Source organism: Cricetulus griseus, chromosome 3 (assembly GCF_003668045.3).
Source record: "Cricetulus griseus strain 17A/GY chromosome 3, alternate assembly CriGri-PICRH-1.0, whole genome shotgun sequence".
NCBI lineage: Eukaryota > Metazoa > Chordata > Mammalia > Rodentia > Cricetidae > Cricetulus > Cricetulus griseus.
In genome coordinates, this window is record NC_048596.1 from 201,658,542 (window position 1) to 201,685,526 (window position 26,985).

The 26,985-nt window shown below is 44.8% G+C and overlaps 1 protein-coding gene across 1 annotated transcript in view; it reads right to left on the minus strand.

The window, feature by feature from the left end:
* Positions 1-26,985, minus strand: part of Egln1 (egl-9 family hypoxia inducible factor 1) — a 39,528-nt gene that overhangs the window by 2,504 nt on the left and 10,039 nt on the right. The window contains exons 2-4 of the mRNA XM_027404813.2: positions 4,089-4,208; positions 2,367-2,503; positions 702-769 (exon numbers count right to left, since the gene is read on the minus strand). Of these exons, the coding sequence (XP_027260614.1) occupies positions 702-769; positions 2,367-2,503; positions 4,089-4,208 (325 nt within the window). The remainder of the gene's footprint in view (positions 1-701; positions 770-2,366; positions 2,504-4,088; positions 4,209-26,985) is intronic.

A 26,985-nucleotide genomic window follows, 5' to 3' on the forward strand; every position in this document is an offset into this window, starting at 1 on the left:
ATTTTTACATTCTTACAAAAAGCTGAGTCTAGGTCTTTCCTAGCCATCCGCCATGGTGGATGGATGAAAGGACCGAGCTAACATGGGGTTAGCTCATTAAACAACTACAATAAAGCCTCGTGCTGTTTGCATTAAAAAACAAACAAACAAAACCCAAAAACTGAGTCTAGGTCCTTAAAACTCAGTGGGTTCTGTGACTACTGGACAGATGCTAAAGCAAAGGCAGGCAAGGAGTCCATCACTGGGCAGCATAGGCCACTGTCCCAGGGCATGCGATGACCTACATGCAAAGCTGGAACCTGGGAATCCACACACCTGTCTTCCGGGTTGGGAGAACATTTAGTTTGCCTTTTCTGTGCTGACTTCCTTGTGGCCACACATTCTTTAGAAGGAATGTTTAGAAAAGCAGGGATATTCACTTATCTAACGAAGAAAGGGAGGGGACTAGGTAACCCAAAGAGCACTGAGTAGTAGCTTGAGGCTGTAAAGGGCCATCACAGAAAGTTGTGTTACTAACACATACTTGCCTCAAACTTTTGCTAAGCTTTGGACAATCTCAGCAGATAAGAATAAAGACTAATTAGAGAAATCTTTTTAAAGTAAGGGAATTAAGAAATCCGGTAAAACATTCTTGAACTGTGGCTTTTGGAAAACATCATCCCCAATTGTTCTAGTCAAGCCTGGCCCCCAGATGTATTTACCTGTTAGATATTTTACTTTAGCTCTTGCTCGCTCATCTGCATCAAAATACCAAACAGTTATTGCGTACCTAGAAGGAAATTTAAGATAGGGTCAGAATGTTCCCTGGAAAGAAAGTGTTCCTGACAACTTGTAATGCCCCAAAGCATCCTCAGACTGATGTTGTGTAGCAGGCAAGTGTGGCCTGTCCATCTCGCAGATGAGCTGCAGCATCCAAGGGAGGCTCACAGCCTCTCTTCACACTCACCCAGCCTCCGTGGTCAGAAACAGATAAAAGAGGGGAAAGAGCCCAGAGGAGTGACAGTGACTGGGACAAAGACACCCAGGCCAACAGCCACTCAGAAACTTCTAGGATTCCTACCTAGAAAGTCACATTTGACACTGGGTTTGGCTGAACCTTTTTTTGAAAAACCTCAGCTAACTGGACTATTCCACCCCCATAAAGAAATGTGGTATAACAGGTTTGTTCAGTGATAAAAGCACATGGCAGCGCCTGCTGATGTAAACAGTGGAGCAAGGGGACAGACACTGTGGATGTGAGCATGTGCTTCAGGCCACTGGTCCCTCACTGACATTAGGTAAGAATATGTAGATACTGGCCAAAGTGCATGGGAAAAGCAACAACCCAAATAAACAGCTGCTAATAGTGTCACCCTGCCTGAAGAGTCAACAGCAGGGCAGAGCCAGTGGTACCAGTGGTGGCAGTGCAGAACATGCCCTCTTCCAGTGGCCAGTGGCTTACTTGATCAGTTCAGGCTCCACCCCTGCTTCTACCATGGCCTCTTCCAGAGAACAAAGATACATGGGTAGTTTTGAATCTCTCTTGCACATGTCCCAGGCTGTCAGTTAACTGTCAATTAGCCCCTAGTCCTCCCTAGAAAACTCTGCTACTTTCCTTTCTTTTACATGTGGCTTCCAGAGATGCCGTCTTCACACCCATCTCTGTCTCAGACTTCCACAGTCTGCCCTCTGCCTGGGCTATACAGACCAGGATGGGCTCTGATCTTTGTTCTCTGGCCGGTGGCCCCTCTGCTGCCTGTAGCTCTGGCCTTGTATGTGTGCTGTGCCTGGTTCCCAGGCTTCCTGTCAGGGTACCTATGATTTCAGGCTCCACTACGTAGCTGCTACCCGATGTGAATGAGTGATGAAAGTACAGCTCAGAAGCAGGAAGAGCCAGGACACCATGGGATGGCAGACCACACATGGCAGCACATGTAGGGTTACTACAGTTAAAGAGCACTCTTCCCAGCAGGCACCACGCATGGCAACGTCCCTGTCTGTCTCCTCGGGTTCCCTTTCTTCTTACTTCTGCTCTCAGAATTGTTTTTCAAGTTTTCAAAAGGCCTCCCTTTTTCTTTTCTACTTTTCTAGAAGTGTTCTGAAAACATCCACATGATCCAGAAATGGGCAGTGTTGGCAGGTGCCCCATGCCACAGTAAGAGGAGGGGATCCAGTCCTATTCTACCTCAAGCAAAGAGCACCCAAGAGAAGAGTGACATTCTCAGGACCAAGTGTGAATAAGCACACACTGTTGTTCAAATTAAGAAGACATTAAACCAGAGGGCCTTAAGAGCTGGCAGGTGCTCCACAGCAACTTTCATGTTGACCCTTTGACTCACCCCTGCCCTGCCACACGGTCAACCAACTTTCCATGAACAGAACACTACCTTGTAGCATATGCTGGTTGTACTTCGTGAGGGTTGCGTCGGTCAGACCAGAAAAACAGCAGTCTATCAAATTTGGGTTCAATGTCAGCAAACTGGGCTTTGCCTTCTGGGAAAATTCGAAGTATACCTCCACTTACCTGGGAAAAGAGAGTATGTATGAGCCACCAAGAATGGGACCAGGTTAAGCTGGGGGTTGGTTGGGGAAGTACAGTGACTCAAAATGAATACAATTATGTTAACTAACAGGTGTGATAGTGAGCCTAGACTCCACATACAACACTATGCATGGAAAAATTCCTTTTTGTTGTAAGCACTTGAAACAGTCAAAAATACAAAATCTCCAAACCTGCTTGCAAGTTTTGAAAACCAGAGAGCATTTCTATTCATGCTGATGTTGGCACTAAGCCACTTTTCTGAATGGTTTCCCCCTGGAAAATGGCTGGTTTGTCCCATCAGATAAATAACCATCATACTTTAACTTTCAACAGACACTTAACAAGCAGGTGAACTTATGGCCTTGAATTCATTTTTAAATCTACATTTATGTGAATTGTGGAAGTTGGAGGACAACTTTTGGGAGTTGATAAGTCCCATGAATCAAATTTAGATCCTCTGGTTTGGTAGCAGGTGCCCTGGCCTACTGAGTCATCTCCACTCCTAACTCATTCTGCACCCAGCTATCCCATGTAGCCTGGGTCTAAACTCTAATCATAGCTGCTAACAGCTCAGTTCCACCCATACAACTCATTTAGCTAGACCACAGCACTCTGGACTGGACAGTCATCACAGACAATATATCAAGTGCACTGGGCGCCATGGAGACTCTACATGAAGAGTTGGGGACATGTACATAGTCCAGGTCCTTGTGTTTTAGACTATGAGGAAAAACACTAGACTAAAATCACTAATCTGAAGACATTTTGTTACTCTTTTTTTTGTTGTTGTTGTTGTTTTTTTTGTTTTTTTCTGAGACAAGGTCTCAACCCAGGCTGGCTCCCAACTGGCCATGTAGCCAAGGATGATCTCAGCCTCTGATCTTCCTGCTTTGTTCACGCTCCCAAATGCTAAGGTCACAGGAGTGTACCAGAAAGCCCAGTAAACAACGCTTCTGAGCAGGTGTACTCAGTTGAAGAGCACATGAATGACTTGCCCTGAACCTAACCTAGAACTCAGAATGTGAACTAGGGGCTCATCCCTGGTGATGTCAGCCACTAGGAATATGGCCTGCTTCCTTGCTTTTATATGTCAGTGAATGCCAAGCCATCCTGCAAACAGAGACCTGTCAGACTGGGAAGACAAAAGCATCCTTTCCCTCCACTCTGCTGCTTAAGGCGAACTAGGTGGTTGACATTCACCTCCCACTGGAAACCTTTCCTGAACCAGGCAGCCTTCTCATGTTATTGAGGATGGCCTTGAACTCCTGAATCTCCTCTCTCCACCTCCCAAGTACAGGGACGACAGGTGTGCTCCACCGGGCCCACTTCCACCACAGTACCACCCATAGACACATACCGTACAAGGCACACTACTATGTTTTAAAACATTAGTATTTGTTTTCAGACACAGTATTATCTGTTTCATTTCACAAAAACCCAAGACTGAACTGGGCTTGAGAGAGAACTGCACTCTGTTAATCCAGCCTCACCCTTGCAATTGCAGATATTACTGTGAGGAAAAAAAATACTCGAGAAAAAACCATTACTGCTGAATTCAGTTGCATACCTTGGCATCCCAATCTTTATTTAGATAATATATACATGTCACACATCTTCCATCTCCATTTGGGTTATCAACGTGACGGACGTAACCTGTTCCGTTGCCTGGGTAACAAGCAACCATGGCCTGAAAAACAACAAGGTAAATGATCCATGAGGGAACATGCTTATGAGACAGAACTCTGATTCACTCCTAAGTGTGAATGTAGTAAGATCCCATTTTGTGATAAGGAGAGGTAAAGCTATCCTCTGCTGACATTGACAAAGAACACAGCATAGGCCAGTAAGCAATCTAAGATGTGGAGAACCCAGCTCAGTGGCAGCTTTGCAGCAATGGAATGAACCAGCATGGAGTCAGGGGAACAAATGATGGAGACCCTGAGCTACGACAAGCCAGTGGCCCCTGCTTTAAATAACAGAAGTCAGAGGGGTTTCTGGAATTCACTGTCCTGAATGTTGTATACTCTGGAAACTAAGTAATATTTCTGACCTGCTCGGTGGAGTTCTGTCTTCCTGAGCTAGCCTTGAATGAACTACCGAGGAATGAAAAATCCGAGGAATGAACTACCCCAACCTGGTGCGACCTGACTTTGAATGATGCTGTTTGAACATAATTTAGATGGCGAATTCCAAATATCCTCTTACGTCAATGAATATAAGAAACTCACTTTTATAGCAGAGATTAACCCCTCTTGAGTGGGAAAGGAAACTAGGTTTTGCTCACCTCATCAAGACACGGCTCAGGAGACTGCTGGGTGCGAGACACCAAGGTGATAACCCATTTGCTTTGGGAGCATTCATGTGATCAGCTAATGCTGGATGGGAATGAGTCAACAGAAACCCTACAGTTAGGAGGAAAGTGGCACTGTGGCTCTCAGCTCGTGCCACCCATGAACTCAAGCTGAGGGATCAAAGGAAGCTATGAGCCATCAACGAAGTCATCTACCATTAAATTTAGACATGTGACAAATGCTATTTTTTTCTCCTTTGTATTGACATTCTTCTTTTGTCAACCCTTCAAGGGCACAAATATTGAATTTAAAGTGACTTGGACATCTGTTTTTTGATGAATCCATGCCATTGTCAGATTTTAATGATAGAAAAGTCCAAAAAGGCTTATAGGAAAAGTAGCAAGCAGCAATCCATTGTGTCAAAAATGACAGAAGTCCTCGAAAAAGGACAGAGACGAAACTGTTTCTAAGCTGCTCAGTGCCACTGTGATTTGCACAACAGCCGCCTCCACCTTCCTGTCAGCTGATGGTAGTTCAGAGTACAGAACTGGAGAGGCTATCCACTGGCAAGGGAGAGACAGCTTCCGGATAAATTCCCAGGAATGACTACCTAATGTTTCCAAGAGTCATCAACCATTAGACTTAGTATATGACAAATGCTAATTTTTAAGATTCACGTTCAACTGGCCAGTGGTTCATCTCTAAAACAGACTGGGAAGCATTTTGAGCCTGAATCCTTGAACACAAATGCCATTTCCCTAGATACTCTGACCGTCTGCTTTCCATCACAGGCAAGACTGCTGGTAAGCATTCCCTTACATCTCTATTTATTTGTCCCAACTCAGGATGGACTCATAAACATTCGTTTTAGTGTTAGTGTCTAGTGATGACAGAATAGCCTGGGGAGAGGGGTTTCAGACTGCTCATCAAAGGAGTATGTTACCAGCTGCCGAAGATTCACAACACAGTTCCCATGACAACTGTCAGAGAGCACCAGTTCAGCAGCAAGATCTCCCACTTATAGTTAGTTGAGAAAGTTGTAGCAAATCTGAGTGGGATGGGGAATAACATAAAACCTGAATTATCTCCTGCTGTGATCTCATTTCAAAAGGTAAATTGGGGAGGGGTTGAGATGGCTCAGTAGGTAAAACCATTTGCTGTGTGAGCCAGATGACCTGAATTCAATCCCTGGAACCCACGTAAAGGTGGAAGAGAACCAACTCTACAGTTTCTCTGACCTTCACATATGCACACCTCCCCCACATGTACACAATATTTAAAGTCAGTTTGGACCTTGGTACCTATCTGGTAATAGGTAAGGAAAAGATAGGAAGAGGATAGGAAGTCCTCCTTGGCTCACCCACACTGGCTGCCCATCCATCTATTTATTCATTTAGTAAATATGTTTTCAGTCTTACCACACACGTACACATACATACAGACCCTGGGAGTAACATGATGATCAAAAGAGACGTTCATTCCCTCATTCATTCATCTCATTCATTCCCTCATTCATTCATCTAGGTTGTGTAACTCAGGCTGGCCTCCCTTGGTCTCCCAAGTTCTGGAGTCACAGGTGTGTGTGTAATGTATCTTGCTTGCATTTATTATGAACTCTAATCAGTAGTGTCAGCCCATAGACATATATAATGTAAGGTCAGTGTGACGGTTATTCTTGGTTGTCAACTTGGCTATATCTGGAATTAAATAAAACCCCAAAATGGCTAGGTACACTTGTAAAGGTTCTGTGCTTAATTAAATCATTTGGAATGGGAAGATCTACTTCTAATCCAGATCTTTTGAGGTGAGACCACCCATCCCTGATCTGTGGTACTTCTGCTGGCAGCCTACATAAAGGACATGGGAGAAGGAAGATTACTCTCTGCCTGCTTCCTCCCATCCTTGCTAGCAAGTCCATTTCTTCACTGGCATTAAAGCCTACTTCTTTGGAATTCTGGCAAATACTGAAGACCAGCTGAGACACCAGCCTCAGGGACTGAATAACTACTAGATTCTTGGACCTTCCATACATAGGCGGCCATTGTTGGATTAGTTGAACCACAGGGTGTCAGTCGTTCTAACAAATCCCCTTTCATTCTCTAAGTCCTGCTATTCCAGAGAAGCCTGACCGAGACAGCCAGGTTATGAGAAGTTACTATCTTTTCCCAAGACAGGAAATCCTAGGACACGGCATGTCTGCTCCCAGGAGCAGACTGGTGATTGGGATTTGGAAGGCAGGGCTATCTGATGAAGCACAGTTGTGCTTGGGTATCACACATGAGGATAGCAGTCTGGGATACTGTGGCAGAGCAAGTAAGGCTCAAAAAGCCAGGAAGGAATCAAGAAACACAGGACTGTAGATACTATTCTAAAAAAACAGAAAGCCAGGTGTGTAGTGCACATCTGAAATTCCAGCACTGAGGAGATGAAGGCAGGAGGAACACTCGATTACAGGCCAGTCTGAGCTAATGAGAGACCCTTCTACAAACAAACAAAAAATAAGCCTCAGAAGCAAAAGGAGCTAATGGCAAGCACACCTCACTAATGCTTTAAAATCAGACCTGTACAAGATAGCACCAACTGTGGAGAGTTGGCATCACTCAGCAATATTTATGGCCCCTCACTATCTGCCAGTGCACTCTATGTAAGTGTATCCAACACACCAGGTGAGGGGTCCAACTCATCGTTCTCATCTTCATCTTCCTGTCAAGGAAACTGAGGCCAGAAAGGCTAGTTGGTGTTCTCATGCCAGGTGGCTGCAGGGAATCTGGGTCTGGAAGCCAGTCCCTGAGCAAGGCTAGACTACAGCACTGAAAGGCTCGACAGACTGGGGTGGCAGCAGCACAAGGTAGGGCTTCGTGGGCAGACACCCAACTCTGTTCACGGAAGAAGCTGGCTAAGGGATGGGAAGAGGAGAGGATTAATCACATAGAGGACAAAGTGTGGATGAGACAGCAGGAAGTTTTAAAGAAAGTTCTAATTTCAATTCAGTGATGTAAAAATCCATTTAATTTTTTAATAGCTTTCCAATCCCTATGGTATCTCCACCACCTGCATCATCGCATTGGTCTTCCCTAATGCCCCAATGCTCTGGGGATGCAGATGAAGGGAATGGAAGAGCACAGCCACCAGGCCTGCAGTTAGCTTGCCACCTCAATCACTTGCCCGTGTCAGCCCCAGGACAGGCAGCAAGCCCCAGCAACAACCATGGAAAGCTACACTGAGTTCCAAACAAACCTGGCAAACAAAAAAGCCAGAAGATGAAGCAGTGTGATGCCCACCTTGTGATTCCCAACAATGTTCTGTCCCTGACCTAACATGGTGGACGATGACTCTGGGAAAACATCAGAGAAGCAAGCTATGAAACTGTACTTTTCCTCCTCTCTGATCTGAAAACACACAAGACAGAGGATATTCTCACGAGGGTAAACACCATAAAGCTGTTACTTTTCACCCAGAGAATAAAAGGAAGGAATCAGTTGGCCATCTCTCTCTAGAGTCCAAGGTGTGTTTATTTCTGGCAATGGACGGCTTTAGTATGAAGCTGAACTAACTGTGTTTCTTTGCCTACCTCCCTTCTTTCCAAAGTGAACTATTTGGAAACAGAGATTGTTTGATGCTAAGAAAACCAAAACTTGACAAGCTATGGCATGATTTTCATTCTAAATGAGAGGAAAGGGTCTGTGATCTCACAGTTTGCCCTGCCGGAGAACCTTGTCTCAAGCACGCAGCAGGAGCACTCCAGAAAGGTGATGCTGGCCTTCACCTGTCACTCCACCAAGATCAAGCACACTCCCATCTGGTCTTCACAGCCATCCTCTTTCCCCCCACACCGTACCGTGCTGGCTTGACTGTGAGTGAACTTTTGCTCTTTATTAAATATTCTCCCTGTATAACCCAGGATGGCCTCAAACTCAAGATCCTTCTGTACCAGTCATCTCCGTGCTGGGATTCTAGGTGTGTACTACCAGGCCATGTACATACATACACGCATGCACGCACTCTAGCACACATTAAGCTATCTATGTCTACCGACTAGTTTTATCCAGCATGCTGTGGTTCCATTTGGCACTGTCTGCTGCATGTTTATAAGAATGTCCAAGTGCATGCTGCAGTGGCTGCACATAGCCCTTGATGGCAGGTAGGAAGAAATCAAGTTTCCTAAACCCTCACCTCACCTCACAAGTAACTCACCACACAGGCAGAAACCTTCCATGTCTTTTATACCTTCAACCTTCTAGGGCCCTCATCCTCTTTCTTCAGAGCCACCTGTGTCTTTGGGTCAGTTTTCCATTAGCCCAGGTTTAATCTTCATATTCCAAAGATTGTTGAGAATCCAATAGCTAGTCTACCCTGGTCATCTGAACAATATCATGGCATTTCAGTCATCTGCAGGCAGAGTGTCACACACTGCTCCTCAGTATCACATCTGGATATCCTGTCAGCATAGGAAATTCATTTTAGTTCTACAGGTGACAAGACCCAGTGCTCACTAAAGTGACTGATGAGGGTATGATAATAGTTGGGGGCCAAAATTATGGCCATGGATGACTACTCTGAAGACTAATGACTAAGCTGTAAACAAATTAATAACAGAGGAAGAACCAACCACACAACTTGAAGACCCCCTGAAAACCCGTTCACACATGTGGTTACTAGATGGTGAAATACAACCTGCACAAACTAAATACAGGCTTTCTTCTTTACAGATCTCATACCCAGGGTCTGCCTGCCTGCCCAGAGGAACTGTGTATGTCCCATCTCATTTATTTCAGGAAGTCACACCAATAAAAGAACTGACCAATTAAACTTTCCTACCAATCCTCCTGCCTCAGCCTTTCAAGTGCTAGCATCACAAGTATAAAGTCACTATGCTTGGCTTAAATTCTACTTTTAAAATGGCTAAACACCAACCACATAAAAGCAACAGACAACAATGGGGATTTATCAATATCCAGGTATGCACTTGTCCTTATGCTGAGACCTTCACAGTATTCTTTCATTTAACCCTTACGTCTCCTAGAGGATACCATTCCCATTTTTCACAAGCCAACTATAAGGAGGGGGAACAGTTTGGTAGAGTAAGCACCTTTTTGGTTTTGATTTTGGTTTTGAGACAGAGTTTTAGGTAGAATTGCCTCAAACTCACTGGTTAGCCAAATGCCTGCGCCTCCTGCCTCCACCATCCCAGTGCTGAGATATAGCCATGCATCAACAACTATGTCCCCAGTCCTACTCTCGAAAAGGTATCTTTAAAACAATCTTTAAAATAAAATAAACAAAAATGAAAACAAGCAAGAAAAACCTAGGACTTTGGTTGACCAGCAGCTTCCAACAGCTGCCCAGCTGAGCAATATGAAGGAGGAGTTGAGGGTTCTACAGATTCTACAGGATGGCTAGGCCTGAGGACTGCATCAGTTTCTGGGAGCACATTACAAGAAGAATGCTCACAAAGTGGTGTTAAGTATCTAACACACAAAGAAATCAGAAAGGGGGGCTCAGAAGTTAAGTTGAGCACTTGCTGCTATTGCCGAGGGAGGACCCAGGTTTAGTTCCCAGCACTCACAGAGCAGCTTACAACCATCCTTAACCCCAGTTCCAGGGGACCCGACACTCTCTTCTGGTCTCCTGGGACACTGCATGTATGTGGTGCACAGATATGTTTGCAGACAAAACATTTACACACATAAAATAAATCTCTCTCTCTCTCTCTCTCTCTCTCTCTCTCTCTCTCTCTCTCTCTCTCTCTCTCTCTCTCTCTGAAAAATGGTATAGCACAGACAATGAGGAAGGGCTGGGAAGACATAGTCCTGGTAGGCTATGCTCTCTGAGCCCTGAGACCAGGTCTGACAGACCACAGGAAAATGACTAAGTGTGTACCATTGGTTAAACTGTGTCTGTCTTCCTAGAAGGGAGTGTGAAATTAAGGAGGGTTCAGAACAGAGGGATCTGCCAGCATCTGTACCTGAGCTCTGACTGTGCCGTTAAGCTGGGTCATTTTGGACCCAATTACTTATCCTCTCTTGACTTAACTGCCCTTGCCTGTGAAAACAGCAGCAGCATACTGCTTGCAAAGCTAACCAACCAGCACAAGAGAAGTGCTACAAACTGTGCCTGGTGCACAGATAACAGTAACACCAGCTGCATCAAACAGCTCCAGGACCTTGGAGAAGTTGGTCTCGATCCTGGAGCTGTTTCTTCATTTCAGCTGCCTTGAGGGGAGTGGACATGGGAGCCACGCAGCATTCACAAGTGTCTTCACTATATCATTGAAGAGGTCTTTCTAGGGGCCAGGCCCATTCAATCCTCATAATGACTGTTCTATGGAGGAGTGGTCAGAACAGCAAGACGATCTGAGGCCAGACAGGGGAGACACCGCAGATGATTAACCCAGGCATGCTGGACCCTCTGGCCTGGTTCTGTGTGCTCCCTCATGTTCAGGAACTCTGAAGCTTAGCATGTGCCTTGCATAATATAAACATTTCTTTTCTCAAATGAGAAGTGGAGGATGGCTGTCTCTAGCTGGGCACCACTGCCATGCAGAAAGAGGATGCAATGTGGCAGAGGCAGAAGAGCCCAACATCTGCTCCGTCTGCCCTTACCTCACATGGTAGCTATCTGCCTGCCTGGCCTGGCAGCACCTGGCAGCAGCAGAACCCAGCACACTCTGAGGTGCCATCTTATTCTTCTGAGAATACTCAATTCTAATAAACGGGACAGAAAAACTCGCTCTGATAAGGAAATGCCTGAAATGGGACTGTGAGCTCCTACTTCCCCAAAAGTATTATGGAAACACTGGATATGGTTTTGCAAGTATTATTACAAAAGTTAAACAAATCAAGAGACATTTCCACAATCCCTAGGGATAAACTAAAACTGAAACAATCTAACTAGAATTTCACAGACCCAAAGATGGTCTAGGAGTTGTCAGAAATAAAGACTTGCAAGGCTAATAAAAGGCCTTTTTATCATGTTAAAGGCCATTTATAGGGTTAAAGTTCAGCACTCAGGACTCTGAGACCAGCCTGGGCTACACAGTAATTTCCCAGTTAGCATAGACTAACCCAGTCTCAAAACACAAAAATGGGGGAAATCTGTTTTGTTTTTTTCAAGAAAGGGTTTCTTTGTGTAACCTTGGCTGTCCTGGAACTAGTTCTTTAGACCAGGCTGGCTTCCAACTCATAGAGATCCATCTGCCTCTGCCTTCCAAGTACTGGGATTAAAGGTGTGAGCCATCACTGTCCAGCAATGGAGAAATATTTTTTAAAGAAGAAAACTTAAAATTCAATTAAAATGTAAGTACTTTCCACTATGAGAAACTCTTTAAGGCAAATGTTATTTATACTACTCTCAAAATTATGAATTAAGATACTAAGTATATGGGTGGAGGTCACCACAACATGGGGGACTGTATTAAAGGGTTGAAGCATTAGGAAGGTTAGAACCACTGGGCTAAGAGGAGCTCAGAGCTGAAGACTGAAGGCCTCAGGCTCACCCTAAGATTTTAATTTTTTTTTTTTTTTTTTTTTTTTTTTTTTTTTTTTGGTTTTTCGAGACACCAATGCCCGGCTGAGATTTTAACTTTTAAAAGTTCAATTTGTTATTACCGCTTGTTTATGTATTATGTATGATGGGGAAGGGGTGTTTTGTATGCCACTGTGTGCCTGTAGAGGTCAGAGGACAACTCTGTGATAGAGGTTCTCTCCTTCTACCTTCAGTGGATTTGGATGAACACAGGTCACTAAAGTTACATGCCAAGCACCTTCACCTGCTGAGCCATCTTTCTGGCCTCAGACTAGGGATTGCTGCCAAAGCTACTGGAAAAAAGCATGGCTGTGTCCTCACCTAGCTCCAGGGTATCACACCAAGACCACTGAGGCTACCCTGATGGACAGAACCAGAGAGGCCCGAGTTCTTAGTTGCTCAAAGCTCCATGCCAACTATGACCAGGTTATTGGTCAGTTTCCTTAAGGACTGCAGAAGCCAGTTTGAGAGCCTGAGTGCTGTGCTCTGGCCACCTCCACTTAAGAACACCTCTCAACCTGGTATCAGTCAGCACCCAGGAGCAGGTTACTCAGAACACAGCAGCCCAGCTTAAAGGACACCTGGCTCTTGTTCCTAATCCTGGTTCTGCCAATTACCAGCTACGTGACTGTGGGCATTCATGAGGCATTTCCTCATCTGTAACCTGACTTGACATGGTCCCAGAGGCAGTCTGGGGGATGTGCCAATGTGCACTGGCTGCTCAGCCTCTGCCTGACCACAACACATGGAGAAGTGGCTGCCGTATTGAGCAATCATCAAGCCCAGCCTCTAAGGTGCCAAATCCTCACTTCCAGTGGTGTCAAAGCCATATCCACCAACAAATTCTGCTCTCCAACTTCAAATCCAGCACCTCCCAATCTCATATCACCCCACGCCTCCTCCTAGGCTACCCTCTCCACCCAGAAAGCACTGTAGTCACTTGACAATCCCAAAGTCCTGCTCACTACTACAGACTAGCAGGAAAGAATTCTCTCCACAGGGATGGAAACCAGGAAACATCTGCTCCCATCCACAGCTGTAGCCTCTTTCACTGGCTTCAGGGGACCCCATCCTCACCCCTTTCCTCTATCTCACGCTCCTTGTGCCTTCCTTTCTCTCTATATGCATGACAGATGATTGCTAGCTGGCTTCTCCTCAGCCTCACCCAGCAAGCACTACACACAGGCTGCCTGGCACCAGCAGAAGAGGCTTTGACTGCATGCACCGACACAACTCTATGTGGTTGACCCTGACCCTTCCTTCACACCTTCTTGGCCGCTCTTACACTCTTGGTCAGGCTAGCTGACATTGCTCAGGATGGTTCCTTCAAACCTCTATCCTCCTCCTGTTACCGTTCCAACCCATGTCAGAGCAACAACACAGCATGAAGTTATTCTTTCCACAGAAGGCAGTGCCTCCAGGACTGCTGACATTTTAACTGCAAACACACCACCTGAGACCCTTGTTTAAAATGTGTCTTCTAATAAAGGTTTGACTGTGGCCTGTGGTTTTGCATTTCCTCCAATAAAGAAGGCCTGCAGCCGGTGTGAGGGCAGCACTCTGAGAAGCAGGGCCTCATTCTCACCCCATCTCACCTCAGAGTCCTGCTACTCGAAGCCCACACCATGACCTCCTTCGTGTAACCTTTAGCACCTGCGTCTCTATCAGTGACTGAACTTACAGCAGACTCCTCTATTTTAAAATAAATCTTGTGTTGCCCTTCCAGCTACAATCTTTGCAGCTCTACATGGGCTCTGCTGTCAGGCTTCTATGAAGGCAAGTCTATCCTACAGTCCCCAAATTTACCTGGCTAACACCAAGAACTTCCAGGCCAAAATAAATATCTAGCAGTAATCTTTCCTAGTAAGCACTGAATCAACCTTAAGCCTTAACAAACCATGCCTATTGGATGCTTCCGACCTCAGCATCAGACTAGACACTGACAGCCTGGCTTCCTGTTCCATGAGGAGTACATCAGGCTGTGCTTGCTTTCCATCTGAGGAAGCCCTGAAAACCTAGCTTCAGAGACACTTGACATGACCCAGAGGATCATGGCTACTTGCCCAACATAACGATGATGTCTGCTTGGAATGCAAAGATAAGCACATATGCCTAGGAGTTTGCTCCAGAGCTCTGGGATGTCTGGATGCAGTGTTTGGGAAACAGTGGGTTGAAGGAGTCTTAAGCCTAGGAGGCTGCTGGAAATGCAGATGTCCAAAGACGGCTGTAGGAGCCTTCGTGCAGGTGAGAATGTACAGAGGAAGCAGGAACAGTGACAAGAGCCCAAATGAGTCAGCACTGAGGTACTGTGACTGGGAGGATGTCAGGACGGTGAGTGACAACACAGAACACACCAGACAGAGCAGGTTTTGCATGGAAGAAGAGTAAGAAGTTCTCATATGATGGGAGATACCAGTAGGGAACAGTGACTACATTTAATGGCAGTTCCGGTCTGCTCTGGTGGAACAAGACGGAAACTACTAGAGAAGTTTAATTAAGAACTAATAGTAGGCTGGGTGGCAGGGGCACACGTTTTAATCCCAGCACTTGGGAGGCAGAGGCAGACAGATCTCTGAGTTCAAGGCCAGTCTGGTCTACAGAGAGAGTTCCAAGACAGCCAGGGCCACAGAAACCCTATCTTGAAGAAGATAAATAGATAGATAAATAGATAGATAGATAGATAGATGATAGATAGATAGATAGATAGATAGATGAACCAACAGTGGGTTGGGGGTGAGGCTCAGTGGTAGAGTGCTTGACAACTGTATGCAAGGTCCTGTGTTCAATACCCACCACTGCACCAAGGAAATGAAAGACACAGATCAATGGGCTCAATGATGACAAGTTCACACACTTCATACATTGGATCCCAAGCCTTGCCTGCTGCTGGCTGGTTGTGTGATGCTGGCTAGCTTAGGTTCCCATTTGATGGCAAATTAGTTACTTTTCTTGTTGCAGTAACAAAATGCTGGTGAGAACCAACTAAATAAAGAAAAGTGACAGGAGCTTGAAACAGCTGGTTACATTGTGTCCACAGTGAGAAAGCAGAGGGATGAAGCAGCTGGTTACATTGTGTCCACAGTGAGGAAGCAGAGGGAGGCCAAGGTGGGTGCTCAGCTCATTTTTTCCTTTTTATTCTCAGCCTAAGACCTCACAACCCATGGGATGGTGCCACTCACATTCAATATCCATCTTCCTGCCCCAATTAACCCAAACTAGAATCCTTCATAGATTTACAAAAGTCTGTCTCTTAGATGAGTCTAGATCCTGACAAGTTGATAATCAATGTTAACCATTACCATTGATTAGTGACTTGACTGCATCTGTGTCATGATTTCTTGAAGCCACCCCAAATCAGACCCTGCCATCTCTGATCATCTTTGTAATTTTGCAATAAAAGAAACCTCTCTGGCTTTGCAGAGTAGAAACTGAATCTGAAGCAAACCCAAGGTCATAGATCAGGTAGGTGTTGTCCAGAACTCAAACCCAAGTCTTCTTTCCCCAGAAATCCCAGGTCTTCTGGTTATTCTATAGATGGTTTGTTTATATCTTTATTACTTTCTTTGACAAAGCATTTTTTAAATTTTTTAAGGTTTTATTTATTTATTTATTATGTATACAACATTGTGCTTCCATGTATATCTGCACACCAGAAGAGGGCACCAGATCTCATTACAGATGGTTGTGAGCCACCATGTGGTTGCTGGGAATTGAACTCAGGACCTCTGAAAGAGCAGTCAGTGCTCTTAACCTCTGAGCCATCTCTCCAGCCCCGACAAAGCATTTTTTTAATTTATTTAATGTGTATGGGTGTTTTGCCTGCATGTGTGTCTGTGCATCACTTGTTATGTCTGGTACCCGTGAAGGCCAGAAGTGGGCATCAGATCGCCTGGAACTAGACTTGCAGCCAGTTGTGAGCCATCATGTGGTTGCTGGGACTCAAACCTGGGTCCTCTAAAAGACAAGCCAGTGCCCTTGACCACTGAACCATCTCTCTGGCCCCCCAAGTCTTCTTGATACATCATTCCATGACACATAAGACAGCAATTTTTGCCAGGCATTGGTAGCGCATGCCTTTAATCCCAGCACTCAGGAGGCAGAGGCAGGAGAATCTCTATGAGTTCGAGGCCAGCCTGGTCTCCAGAGCGAGTGCCAGGATAGGCTCCAAAGCTACACAGAGAAACCCTGTCTCGAAAAACCAAAAAAAAGACAGCAATTCTGACATTGCATCAGTGTGTGCTTGCAACTAATGAGAAGAAAGGGAATAAGCAACGCAAGAACAGTCAAGAGATTACAGAAAGCCAGGGCTGTTCAGAATCCTGTGCACAAACCGAAGAAAAGACAGGGGAATGACAGGGCTCTGCTGGTAAAATGCTTTCCACACACTGGTTAGCTCATCTAGTCTCCTGATGATGGTGACATAAGGATGAACAAATCTCTAATGGGAAACTCAGGTAGATGACCTGCTGGCATCATACAATGAGCCAACAGTATAGGCCAGGATTCTGACTCCTAGCTGCCTGATGGTGAATTTCATATTCTCAGACTCTTGAATTCCTCAGTCTAAAACAACACACAGATCCTCCTCCAGGGTCAAGAGCTGCAGGGTGGCTAAGGAGGAGGGAGGGCAGGACAGGAAGGCAGACCCACTCAGAATAACCTTGACTTTCAAAAGTCCGTTTCACAAGATTTGTCTCCTAACAGCACTTGAAGGCTCACACGAGGAGATCAAGGAACAGGGAAGGAAAGGTAGACAGTGTCCCATACTGAAAGACATCTGGAGAATGAGGAAGTATTAAAATGGAATCAATGTGCTAAAGAACATGGAGCCAGTGGCATGGAGTATTACAAGGTCTTTTTCTTTGCAAATTTATTGGTAAAGAGAGGTATTCAAAAGAGGTAATAAATAAATCTGAGGCACAAACCCAACATCTGTACGATCCTTTCCTTTGAAAAGATGATAAACTCCAGGGCTTTGTTTTTGTTTTAATTTATTGAGGGAAGGAGGGAGGGAGGGAAAGAGAGGGGATGTGGAGAGAACAAGTGAGCAGCACGTGTGTGTGTGTGTGTGTGTGTGTGTGTGTGTGTGTGTGTGTTAGGTAGGTAGGTAGGTAGGTAGGTAGGTAGGTAAAGGACCAACTTTTGGGAGTCAGTCCTTTCTCCACACCTCCAGTGTGACAAGCACTTTTGCCTACTGAGTCACCTTGCCAGCCTCAGCCTCAGTTTTCACAAACCCAAGTGAAGTGTTATGATGCTATGCATTCAGCCCTGGACTCACTTGACAGCCGTGGTTTTTATGAGATTCTTTCACGGCTGCAGAAGCTGTGTCACCTGCACTATCTGGCCTGTGACACAAGCGGTAGTCTGTTCAAACCACCACGTCTACACACGAGCAAACTCCCTCAGCCAATGAGAGTGTGCCAGTCTCTGCTCAAATTAAGTAACATTTCAATGGAACCTTGCTAAAATGATTTCAGTAAAGAAAAGGAGGGGCTAGGGATGGCTCAGGTGGTAAAGTACTCACTGCACAAAGGTCTGAATTTGGCTCCCTAGTACCCATGTGAAAGCCTGGCTCTCAGCCTTTATCCCCAGCATTGGCAGGGCAGAGACAGGACCCCAAAGTCTACCGAGAGTGAGCTCCGGGCCAATGAGAGGCCCTGTCTCAGAAGCAGTGGAGGGTGAGCAAGGAGAGAAAATATGTGTTGAGCTCTGACATGTGGACAGATGGATGGACACAGACACAGACACAGACACAGACACAGACACAGACACAGACACAGACACAGACACACAGACACACACACACACTGGGATTTATAGCAGCTTCACACTAAAACTGATTCTGGTGTGTATTTTTTGGCTTGAGATGTGTAACAAGTTGGATTTGGGTTTTTTTGTTGTTGTTTTGTGGGTTTTTTTTGTTTGTTTGTTTTAAATTATTCTGTGTCTGCTTCCTCAACTATAAGATGGGAAACAACAGTGTGATATCCTAGGTAGAGAGTATTGAGTAATGTCTGGTACTTCATAAACACCCTCAATGAATGCTAGGAGCACACACACACACACACACACACACACACACACACACACACACACACACACACACACTTCATAAACACCCTCAATGAATGCTAGGAGCACACACACACACACACACACACACACACACACACACACACACACACACACACACAGAACTGCTCACCAATGTAGCAATTCTACTTGTAGAATGGTTTCTTAACTAAAACCTACAAATAATTTGTTGCAACCGTAAGTTAGAAAGAACCCAACCAAGTCTACAGCAGAGCTACCCTGACAGCACCAGATTTCAGCAGAATAACCCACACTGTGACAGCCAGGCCTCAACAGCGTAGCCTCTATCAGCTGCCTAGGGAGTGCCACACTGCTTTATCAAGGACAACAAGGAGTCCTTTTATTGACGATGGCACCCCACTGCAGGGCCTGCTGCCTATCTATTTGCAGATGGAGGACACTTGGGCTGCCTCCTATTTTGGGCAATAATGAATGATATGCTCCTGGCTTTGTGTGGGCAGGTTTTTCACTTCTTTAGTTGCTACTCAGCAACGGAATTCCTGGGTCACATCATGAGTTTATATTTAACTTTCTGAGCCACAGCCAACCTGTTTTTCCAATATGGCTACACCATTTTGCATTCCTAAAACCAATACATACTTATGGCAACCTACTATGGGGTAGGCAGCTCCACATCCTTGATTGCTGGGTTCCTCATCCCAGTGCTTGTGTGCTGGCCTCTACAAATGAAGCCTAAGCACAAGGAAGAAAAAAAGGAGAATAACCCCAAAGGAGAGGAGCTTACAGACAAAAAGGGAAGAAAACACAGACTGGAGAGATGTTGTGGTCTCTACTTCGCTAAGAATGAGTCTGATGAGAGAGACAGGAGCTCATGGATACGCATGGCTCTAAATTCCTGGCCCTCCTGTCTCCACCTCCAAAGTGCTGGAACTACAGGTGTGTAACGCCATACCTGGTTTATGGTACCAAGAACTGAACTCTGGTCTTTGTTCATGCTAAGCAAGCACCCTACTAACCAAGCCACATCCCCTATACTTAACCCATTGGTGTTCATTCTCTTCTGTGAAATAGCTTTTCAAATCTCTTTGTTGGGTTGTTTCTCTTATGTCTGAGTTTGGGTTTTGTTTGTTTGTTTGTTTTGGAGATTTTGTTTTACTACTTACTTACTGTGGCTGTGTGGGTTTGTGCACTTGAATGCAGCTGCCCATGGAGGCCAAAAGAGGACATTATATACCACACAGCAAGAGTTGCAGGTAATTGGGAGCCACTGGACAAGAGTGCTAGGTACTGAATGAACCTCCTGTGGAAGACCTTTCATCCACTCAACCGTCTCTCCAGCCCATTTCTCTAATTTCTCAGTTATAAGAAATTTTATACAAATCTCACAGTCTCACATGCAAATCTTCTCTCACACTTTGTATTTTCTCCCTAATTTGTCTTTTCATGTTCTTAATGATATCTTTCATACTTTTTATTTTATGTTTATGAGTACTTTGCCTGTATGTATTGTATGTATTGTATGTATGTATGTATGTATGTATGTATGTATGTATGTATGTATGTATGTGTGCCTCATGCTGATATCAGCAGATCACCTAGAACTGAGTTGCACATGGTTGTAAGGTGCTAGGAAGCAAACCCAAGTTCTCTGCAAGAACCTCTGAGTCATCTCTTCCATGCCTTTCTAGACTATTTACTTCTACTATTCAGAGTGGTATAGGTACACTGGTGCCACCGGTGTGTGTGAAGTCAGAGACAACTCTCAGGAGCCAGTTCTCTCCTGCCACTTTGTGGGATCCAACTACTGAACTCAAGTTGTCAGGTCTGTGCAAACAATTTACTAGCTAACACAACCCACAGGCTCGCCACATTTGGCTTTTTTTTTTTTTTTTCAAAGCCACTGGCTCCTTAAGAGTATCCTTTGATTAAGTAAAACATTTTAATATTGACAAAGTCCATTTTTTCAATGTTTTTCTTAAGAGTCCACCTTTTTTTTTCCATTCTAATAATACCTTTACCTAAGTTCATAAAGATTTTCTCTTATGTTTTCTTATAAACTTTATAGGCTTGGGGCTCACATTTGGGCACACAAACCACTCTGAGCTAACTCTAATGTGTACAGCGTCAAGGTTTCTTTGTCCACATAGATGGCCCTCTAGCACCACCTACTAGAAAAAGAACAAAAATTATGCTGCATTGCATTGTCATGATTTCTTTATTTTGTTGTGGTGGGTTTTGTTTTTCTTTATTTAAAAACAATAACCTGAGTTGGAGAGATGGCACAGTGATTAAAAACATTTATTGTTCTTGCAGAGGATCTGAGTTCAATTCCTAGCAACCACGTGGCAGCTCACAACTGTTACTAACTCCGGTTCCAGTGGATCCAAAGTCCTCTCTTTACCTCTGAGGACAGGTATATACATAGTACATATATTCATGTGAGCAAAAAACACACACACACAGACACACAGACACACACAGACACACACAGACACACACAGACACACACAGACACACACACACACACACACACACACACACACACACACACACACACACACACAGATATTTCAATAGAAAAAACTCAATTATGTCAAGCATGATGCCAGCACTTTGGTGGCTGAGACAGGAGAATTGCCACAAGTTTGGGGTCATCCTGGACTACATGGTAAGTCTAAGTTAAGTCCTGCCTGAGCTTTTGTGAGACCTTTATCTGAATATGCATACACACACACATGAACCAATTAATCCTGTGAGTGTGCATCTACTTCTGAGCTCCTACTCCAGTCTCACTGATGCAAATATTTCTCCTTTGACTCATAGTTATTGAAGAATCCCTAGAATTGTAAAGACCTATTACTGATGCTCTGATGGCTTCAGTCCTCTGTGTTTATTAACACCTGGATCACATTGGACACATGATGCCCAGTGTCCCACTGTTACTACAGAGTAAGCACAGTGTCACCCAAGCCAGGTGATAGGCTGAGGTCTATTTGTTCTAACAAGTACTGAGAAATAAGTACTAAAGTCTCTTGCTGCCGCCACAACTGGCAATCTACCCACTGTTCCCTTTAGCTTTTACTTCCTATAGTTTAGAGCATGGTGATATATTTACAATAATAAATCTTACAAAGTCACAAAGCAGTAACCTGTTGCCATGATATGCAAAATTCCTACAGCTAAAATATACACTTGCAATACCCAAACTCTAAAGAAGCAACAGCTCTAGGAGCAGAGACTCAGGTCATATTAAATCATACAGTATCCTTACATATATACCTAATAGCATGTATTTCTATAATACACACACACACACACACACACACACACACACACACACACACACACACACACACAGCCTAACTTCAGATAAAGAGCTTTTCGTAAATGGATAACACAGCTTTATCCAATGTCAATAGGAAAGCTAGTTTCCTAATACACAAGCAGAGTAATCTACATCTTACAAGTCTGTCATTTTACTGTGAAGAACAAGTAGGCATAGTGGCTCACACTTGCAACTCTAGCACCCAGGAGGATAAAGGAAGAGAATCATCACAAGGTCAAGGCCAGCCTGGGCTATACAGTAAGTTCCAGACCAGCCTAAGCTACAGGAGACTGCTGTGCCCTATGCAAAGCACAACAACAAAACAAACAACAAAAAACCAGCCAGGGACTGGAGAGATGGCTCATCAGTTAAAAGTGAGTACTGCTCTTCCAGAGGATCTTAATTCAGTTTCCCCTGTTAGGTGGTTCAAAACCACGAGCAACTATAGCTCCAGGGATATTTGATCTCTGGACACCAGCAATACACACATACCTTCAAATAATTAAAAACAAAAAATTGCCGGGTGTTGGTGGCGCATGCCTTTGATCCCAGCACTCGGGAGGCAGAGGCAGGCGGATCTCTGTGAGTTCGAGGCCAGCCTGGTCTCCAGCGCGAGTGCCAGAATAGGCTCCAAAGCTACATAGAGAAACCCTGTCTTGAAAAAGAAAAAAAAAAAAAAAATCTTAGAAGAAAACCAAACCAAACAAAAACTTCGACCCACAAGAAATCTCTTAAGTCAAAAATAACACAAGCTTTTCAAAATGCACGTTTTACTATGAGAACAATTACTATGTGAATTCAACAGTGACAATGTCAAATCAGTCTACAAAGTTTGACAATAAGCCAACAGCAGGTGTAACTAAGGATACAAAAGTCATATGCGGGAGTAGAACATGACAAAGGTACCCCAAAGCACCCTCATTAATTCATGATTTGGTTCTAAAGTTTCCTCAGGCTGGAGGTGACTCACAGTGCAATGCCCTAGCAGGTGAAGACCATGTGATTAATCCTCCTCGGCAATGAACAAAAACAAACCTAAGGAAGTTGGAGTCTACATAATTTAAAATATATCTTAGAGGCTAGACAGATGGCTCAGTGGCTAAGAGCACTTGTTATTCTCGCAGTGGATTTGAGTTCAGGTCCCTGCACCTACATGGTGGCTCACAAGTGTCTGTAATTCAAGCTCCAGGGGATCTGACATCTGACACCTTCTTTCTGGACTTCAAGGGCACTAGGCATGCACATGATATACGCACATACATGCACACAAACATTCATAAAATAAAGATAAATCTTCTGTAAAAAAAATACTGTCATTGACAAATTACAAAGCAATCAAGCTTAGGTGTTTATCAAAGAACTAGAACAGTTCATCCGGGTGAGATCTGACCCTCCCACACACACACACACATACACACTCTAGCTTTCAAAAGTAAAACCCACAATATTCAATTTCTACATGCAGTCCTAATAATTAAATTCACCATTATCAATAAAACATGTATTGGATCCCCTGATGCAGTGTTCTTTGCTGGAGTCATCAGCAACCATAATCTAACAGGTTGTGTGAATGAGTACACAATGCCCTTAAAAACAGATCAGCTTTCTTCTCACCAGATTCAGACCATGTGCCAGTTGCCCAAGCAACAGCAGATAGGCTTTAGTTAAAAATAAAGTCTTTATAGTGTAGTAAAAGTCAACCAAGAACCCTGACTCCAGGGCTGAGGAAACAGCTCAGTTGGTAAAGTGCTTGCCATGTAGGCATGAGGACTAAGTTCATTCCCCAATATCCACATAAAAAGATGGGTGTGGTTGCACACACTTGTAAGCCATTGCTGGAGAGGGAGAGACAGGTGGATTCTTGAGCTCCCAGGCCAGCCAGACTAACCTAATTGGCAAGTTCAGGTCCTAGTGAGAGACCCTGCCTTTAACGTGGATAGATGAGCCACTGCCAACCAGTACCAGGAGCCAACAATTTGAGAAAGCCCACTAAAGACACAGACACCTTTCTCCAAGCTCCTTATTTACCCCCTTTTCTGTTTGTTAGGTTTGTATTGCTCCCAATACATTGATGGAGCTCCTGGGTTTGTAGTCAGGGGCTTACTCCACGCAGGGAGCTTGAGGACTAAAGTGGAACCACCAGGGCCTCTGCACATTGCTGGCTTCTGTCAGCATAGCATTCGCTTTCCCTTTCCCAGACAATTCTAAGATGAAGAAACATCTGCAGGACCAAACACCTTTCACATAGTGTAACACTGAAACAGTCTCTGGAAACCAGCTCCCAAAACAAATGGTTCCCACACGTGTTAAAGACCTTCCCACCAAAACATCAAGGGATGTTTCAAAGCTAGCAATCACAGGAGCTGCCTTTAACATAAGCAGAACAAAGTGACATGAACCCGGGTTTTGTTTTTGTTAGCAAGGGTACCCCAGCTCAGGCACACTGGGATATCTACTAAGGCCTTTTATCTTTAAAAATTCAGATGAATTGTCCTGTGCTGCCATTACAGGTAGAATCAAAAGTAAAACATACTTGCAGGTATGCCATTGGAAGAGAGAGGAAAGGAAAGAGGCAGAGAGGAGGAGAAATTGCCATCCAGTACCCATCCCTAGTAATAAAGCGACTCTGCATCCTTTACGGTAAAATTGCACATCTGGATTCCAAAGCAAGGCCTGGCCTAGCGATGCTTATGCAAAGGCATGCCCTGGGCAGACACCCCACGCTACAGCTTCTATATTGGCATACATGGATGGCTTTGCTTCTGGGAGGAGACTGTACAAGGCCAACAACTTCTGAAGCCTACATATATGCATAGCTGAGTCTCTTAATTCACATGTCTGCCCTGGTAGGGCAACCACAACCCACAGTTCTAAGACACCAGAAAAAGCAGCTCAATAAGCATGAGTGGGGCATGTCTGTAATCACAGCTACTTAGGAGCTAAGGAAAGAGCCCTGCAAGTTCCAGGCCAGCCTGAGCAATTTAGGGACCTGGTCTCTTGGTTTGATTCTTCTTCTTCTTCTTCTTCTTCTTCTTCTTCTTCTTCTTCTTCTTCTTCTTCTTCTTCTTCTTCTTCTTCTTCTCCTCCTTCTTCGGTCTCTTGGTTTGATTCTTCTTCTTCTCCTTCTCCTTCTCCTTCTTCGGTTTTTTGAGACAGGGTTTCTCTGTGGCTTTGGAGGCTGTCCTGGAACTTGCTCTTGTTTACCAGGCTGGTCTCGAACTCACAGAGATCCGCCTGTCTCTGCCTCCCGAGTGCTGGGATTAAAGGCCTGACCTCTTGGTTTGATTCTTTGGGGATATCCTTATAACAAGAACTAATTACATTTATTTTGTGTCTCTGTGTGAAACAGATCACACACCATGGCATGCATATGGGTGTCAGAAGACAACCTCTTCTTCCACCATGTGGGTCCTAGAGATCAAACTCAGGTCCTGAGGCTTGGTGGCAAGACCCATCTCTCCAGCCCCTGCAACAGGGACTTAATGTGGGATCAAAACGTGAGCTATAAACTACGCATGATCACTTAGGGAAGAAGTTGACAATTTCCACCAGACATCTATCCATAGGGTCCACACTCAAAGCCAAACTGAAGTAAATGCCCAATTGGGCTCCTGCAATGCCTTCCTGTCACACACAGATGCTTCTGAAGTCAATTAAACATTGGAATCTAGAACATGTGCTCAGAACCAGAAGGCTTCCTGATCCTAAGAGTCATTTCATGGCTGGGTTAAGGACATGGCCTCTTTTATTAAATAAATCCTTTTTGAAGAAGACAGAGGGATACCGGATGCCCTAGAGCTGTATTTGCAGACGGTTGTGAGCTGCACAATAAGGATGCTGTGTGAATCAACTGCAGGTCCCCTGAAAGAACAGAACTCCTAGTCACTGTCTCTCCAGTCCCTGGTTAAATAAATGCTTCAGCTGACCTTGAACATGTTTGAGACGGAGTCCCTGACAGATCTAAATGCATGTCAACACCTTAAGTTTAAAGTGTGCTTGAGACTATCCCACCCATCAGCCAGATGGGATGTTAGCTCTGACCACATGCTGGCCACAGGCCCTTCCTTTCTTGCAGGTCACCTTGAAGACCTATGTCCAAGAGGTCACTTTCAACATCACACCTTACAAGCCTTGGGAACATAGGTATTTCCTGCAGATTCTCAGGCACTGGTGGGGTGAGGAGGCAGGCACAAAGGCCACCCCTATGTAGGGGACAGGTCATCAGAACCCTGCCTGGCTCCTATCATAGGTACTGGCACAGAACTTCATTTCATCTTCAAAGCAGACCTTTCTCCCAGTACTTGGGAGTTAAAAATAGTTTAAGGCCAGGCTGGCCCAGGCTATTTTTATCTGGAAAATTAGGGGTCAGGAACAACATAGTAAGCAGGGGGGTGGGGGGTGGACCACAATAGGAAAGAACACCCACAGACTTGAGGTGGGAAGGCTCTACAGATTGAGACATGAGTTTGGGCAGATGGTGAAGGGAGGTGAGGGACAGGCCAGGGATAGCCAAGGTCAAGTCACTGAGTGCTATCATGTGCCTAACACACTGAAAGCACAAGCTTGGGGAGCTCTGTCTAAAACAGGGTCACATCACAGCTGCTCTGCACTTATAACTTGTGAGGTCTCAGGCTGGCCCTGAACTCACTGTGCAGCTTGAACTCTGAACCCTCTGTCTCCACCTCCCACGTGCTAGGATTACAGGTGTGTAACATCACAGTGGACACGAAGGACTGTGTGTGTGTGTGTGTGTGTGTGTGTGTGTGTGTGTGTGTGGTATGAGCACATATTGAGTGTGCATGTGGCCAAGTGTGCACATACAAAGGCCAGAGAAAGAAGTCAGGTATCCTGCTATATCACCCTCCATCTTACTGCTTTGAAATGGGGTCTCTCACTGAACCAGGAGCTAGGCTGGCAGTAACCTGAGTAATTTGTCTGTCTTTGCCCCCCCCCCCATAGCATTAGGGTTATGGGTGTATGTGGCCATGCTCAGCTTTCTATACAGGTGCTAGGGATTTGAACTCAAGTTTCTTCATGTTTGCGCTCTTACCCACTGAGCCATCTCTCCATTCCTGGAGTAGAGTAGTTTTTTGTTTTGTTTTGTTTTTCACAAAGATCAGTGGAGATCTAAATTAGTTTTAGGGCTGGGGGAACCACACATATGTGAAGAAGACTTAGCCCAGACACTAAAGGAGGTGTACATTCTAAATGGCTGGGAAAGGATCATGATGGCAGAGTACATGTATGTATTCACATGTATATGGGCACAC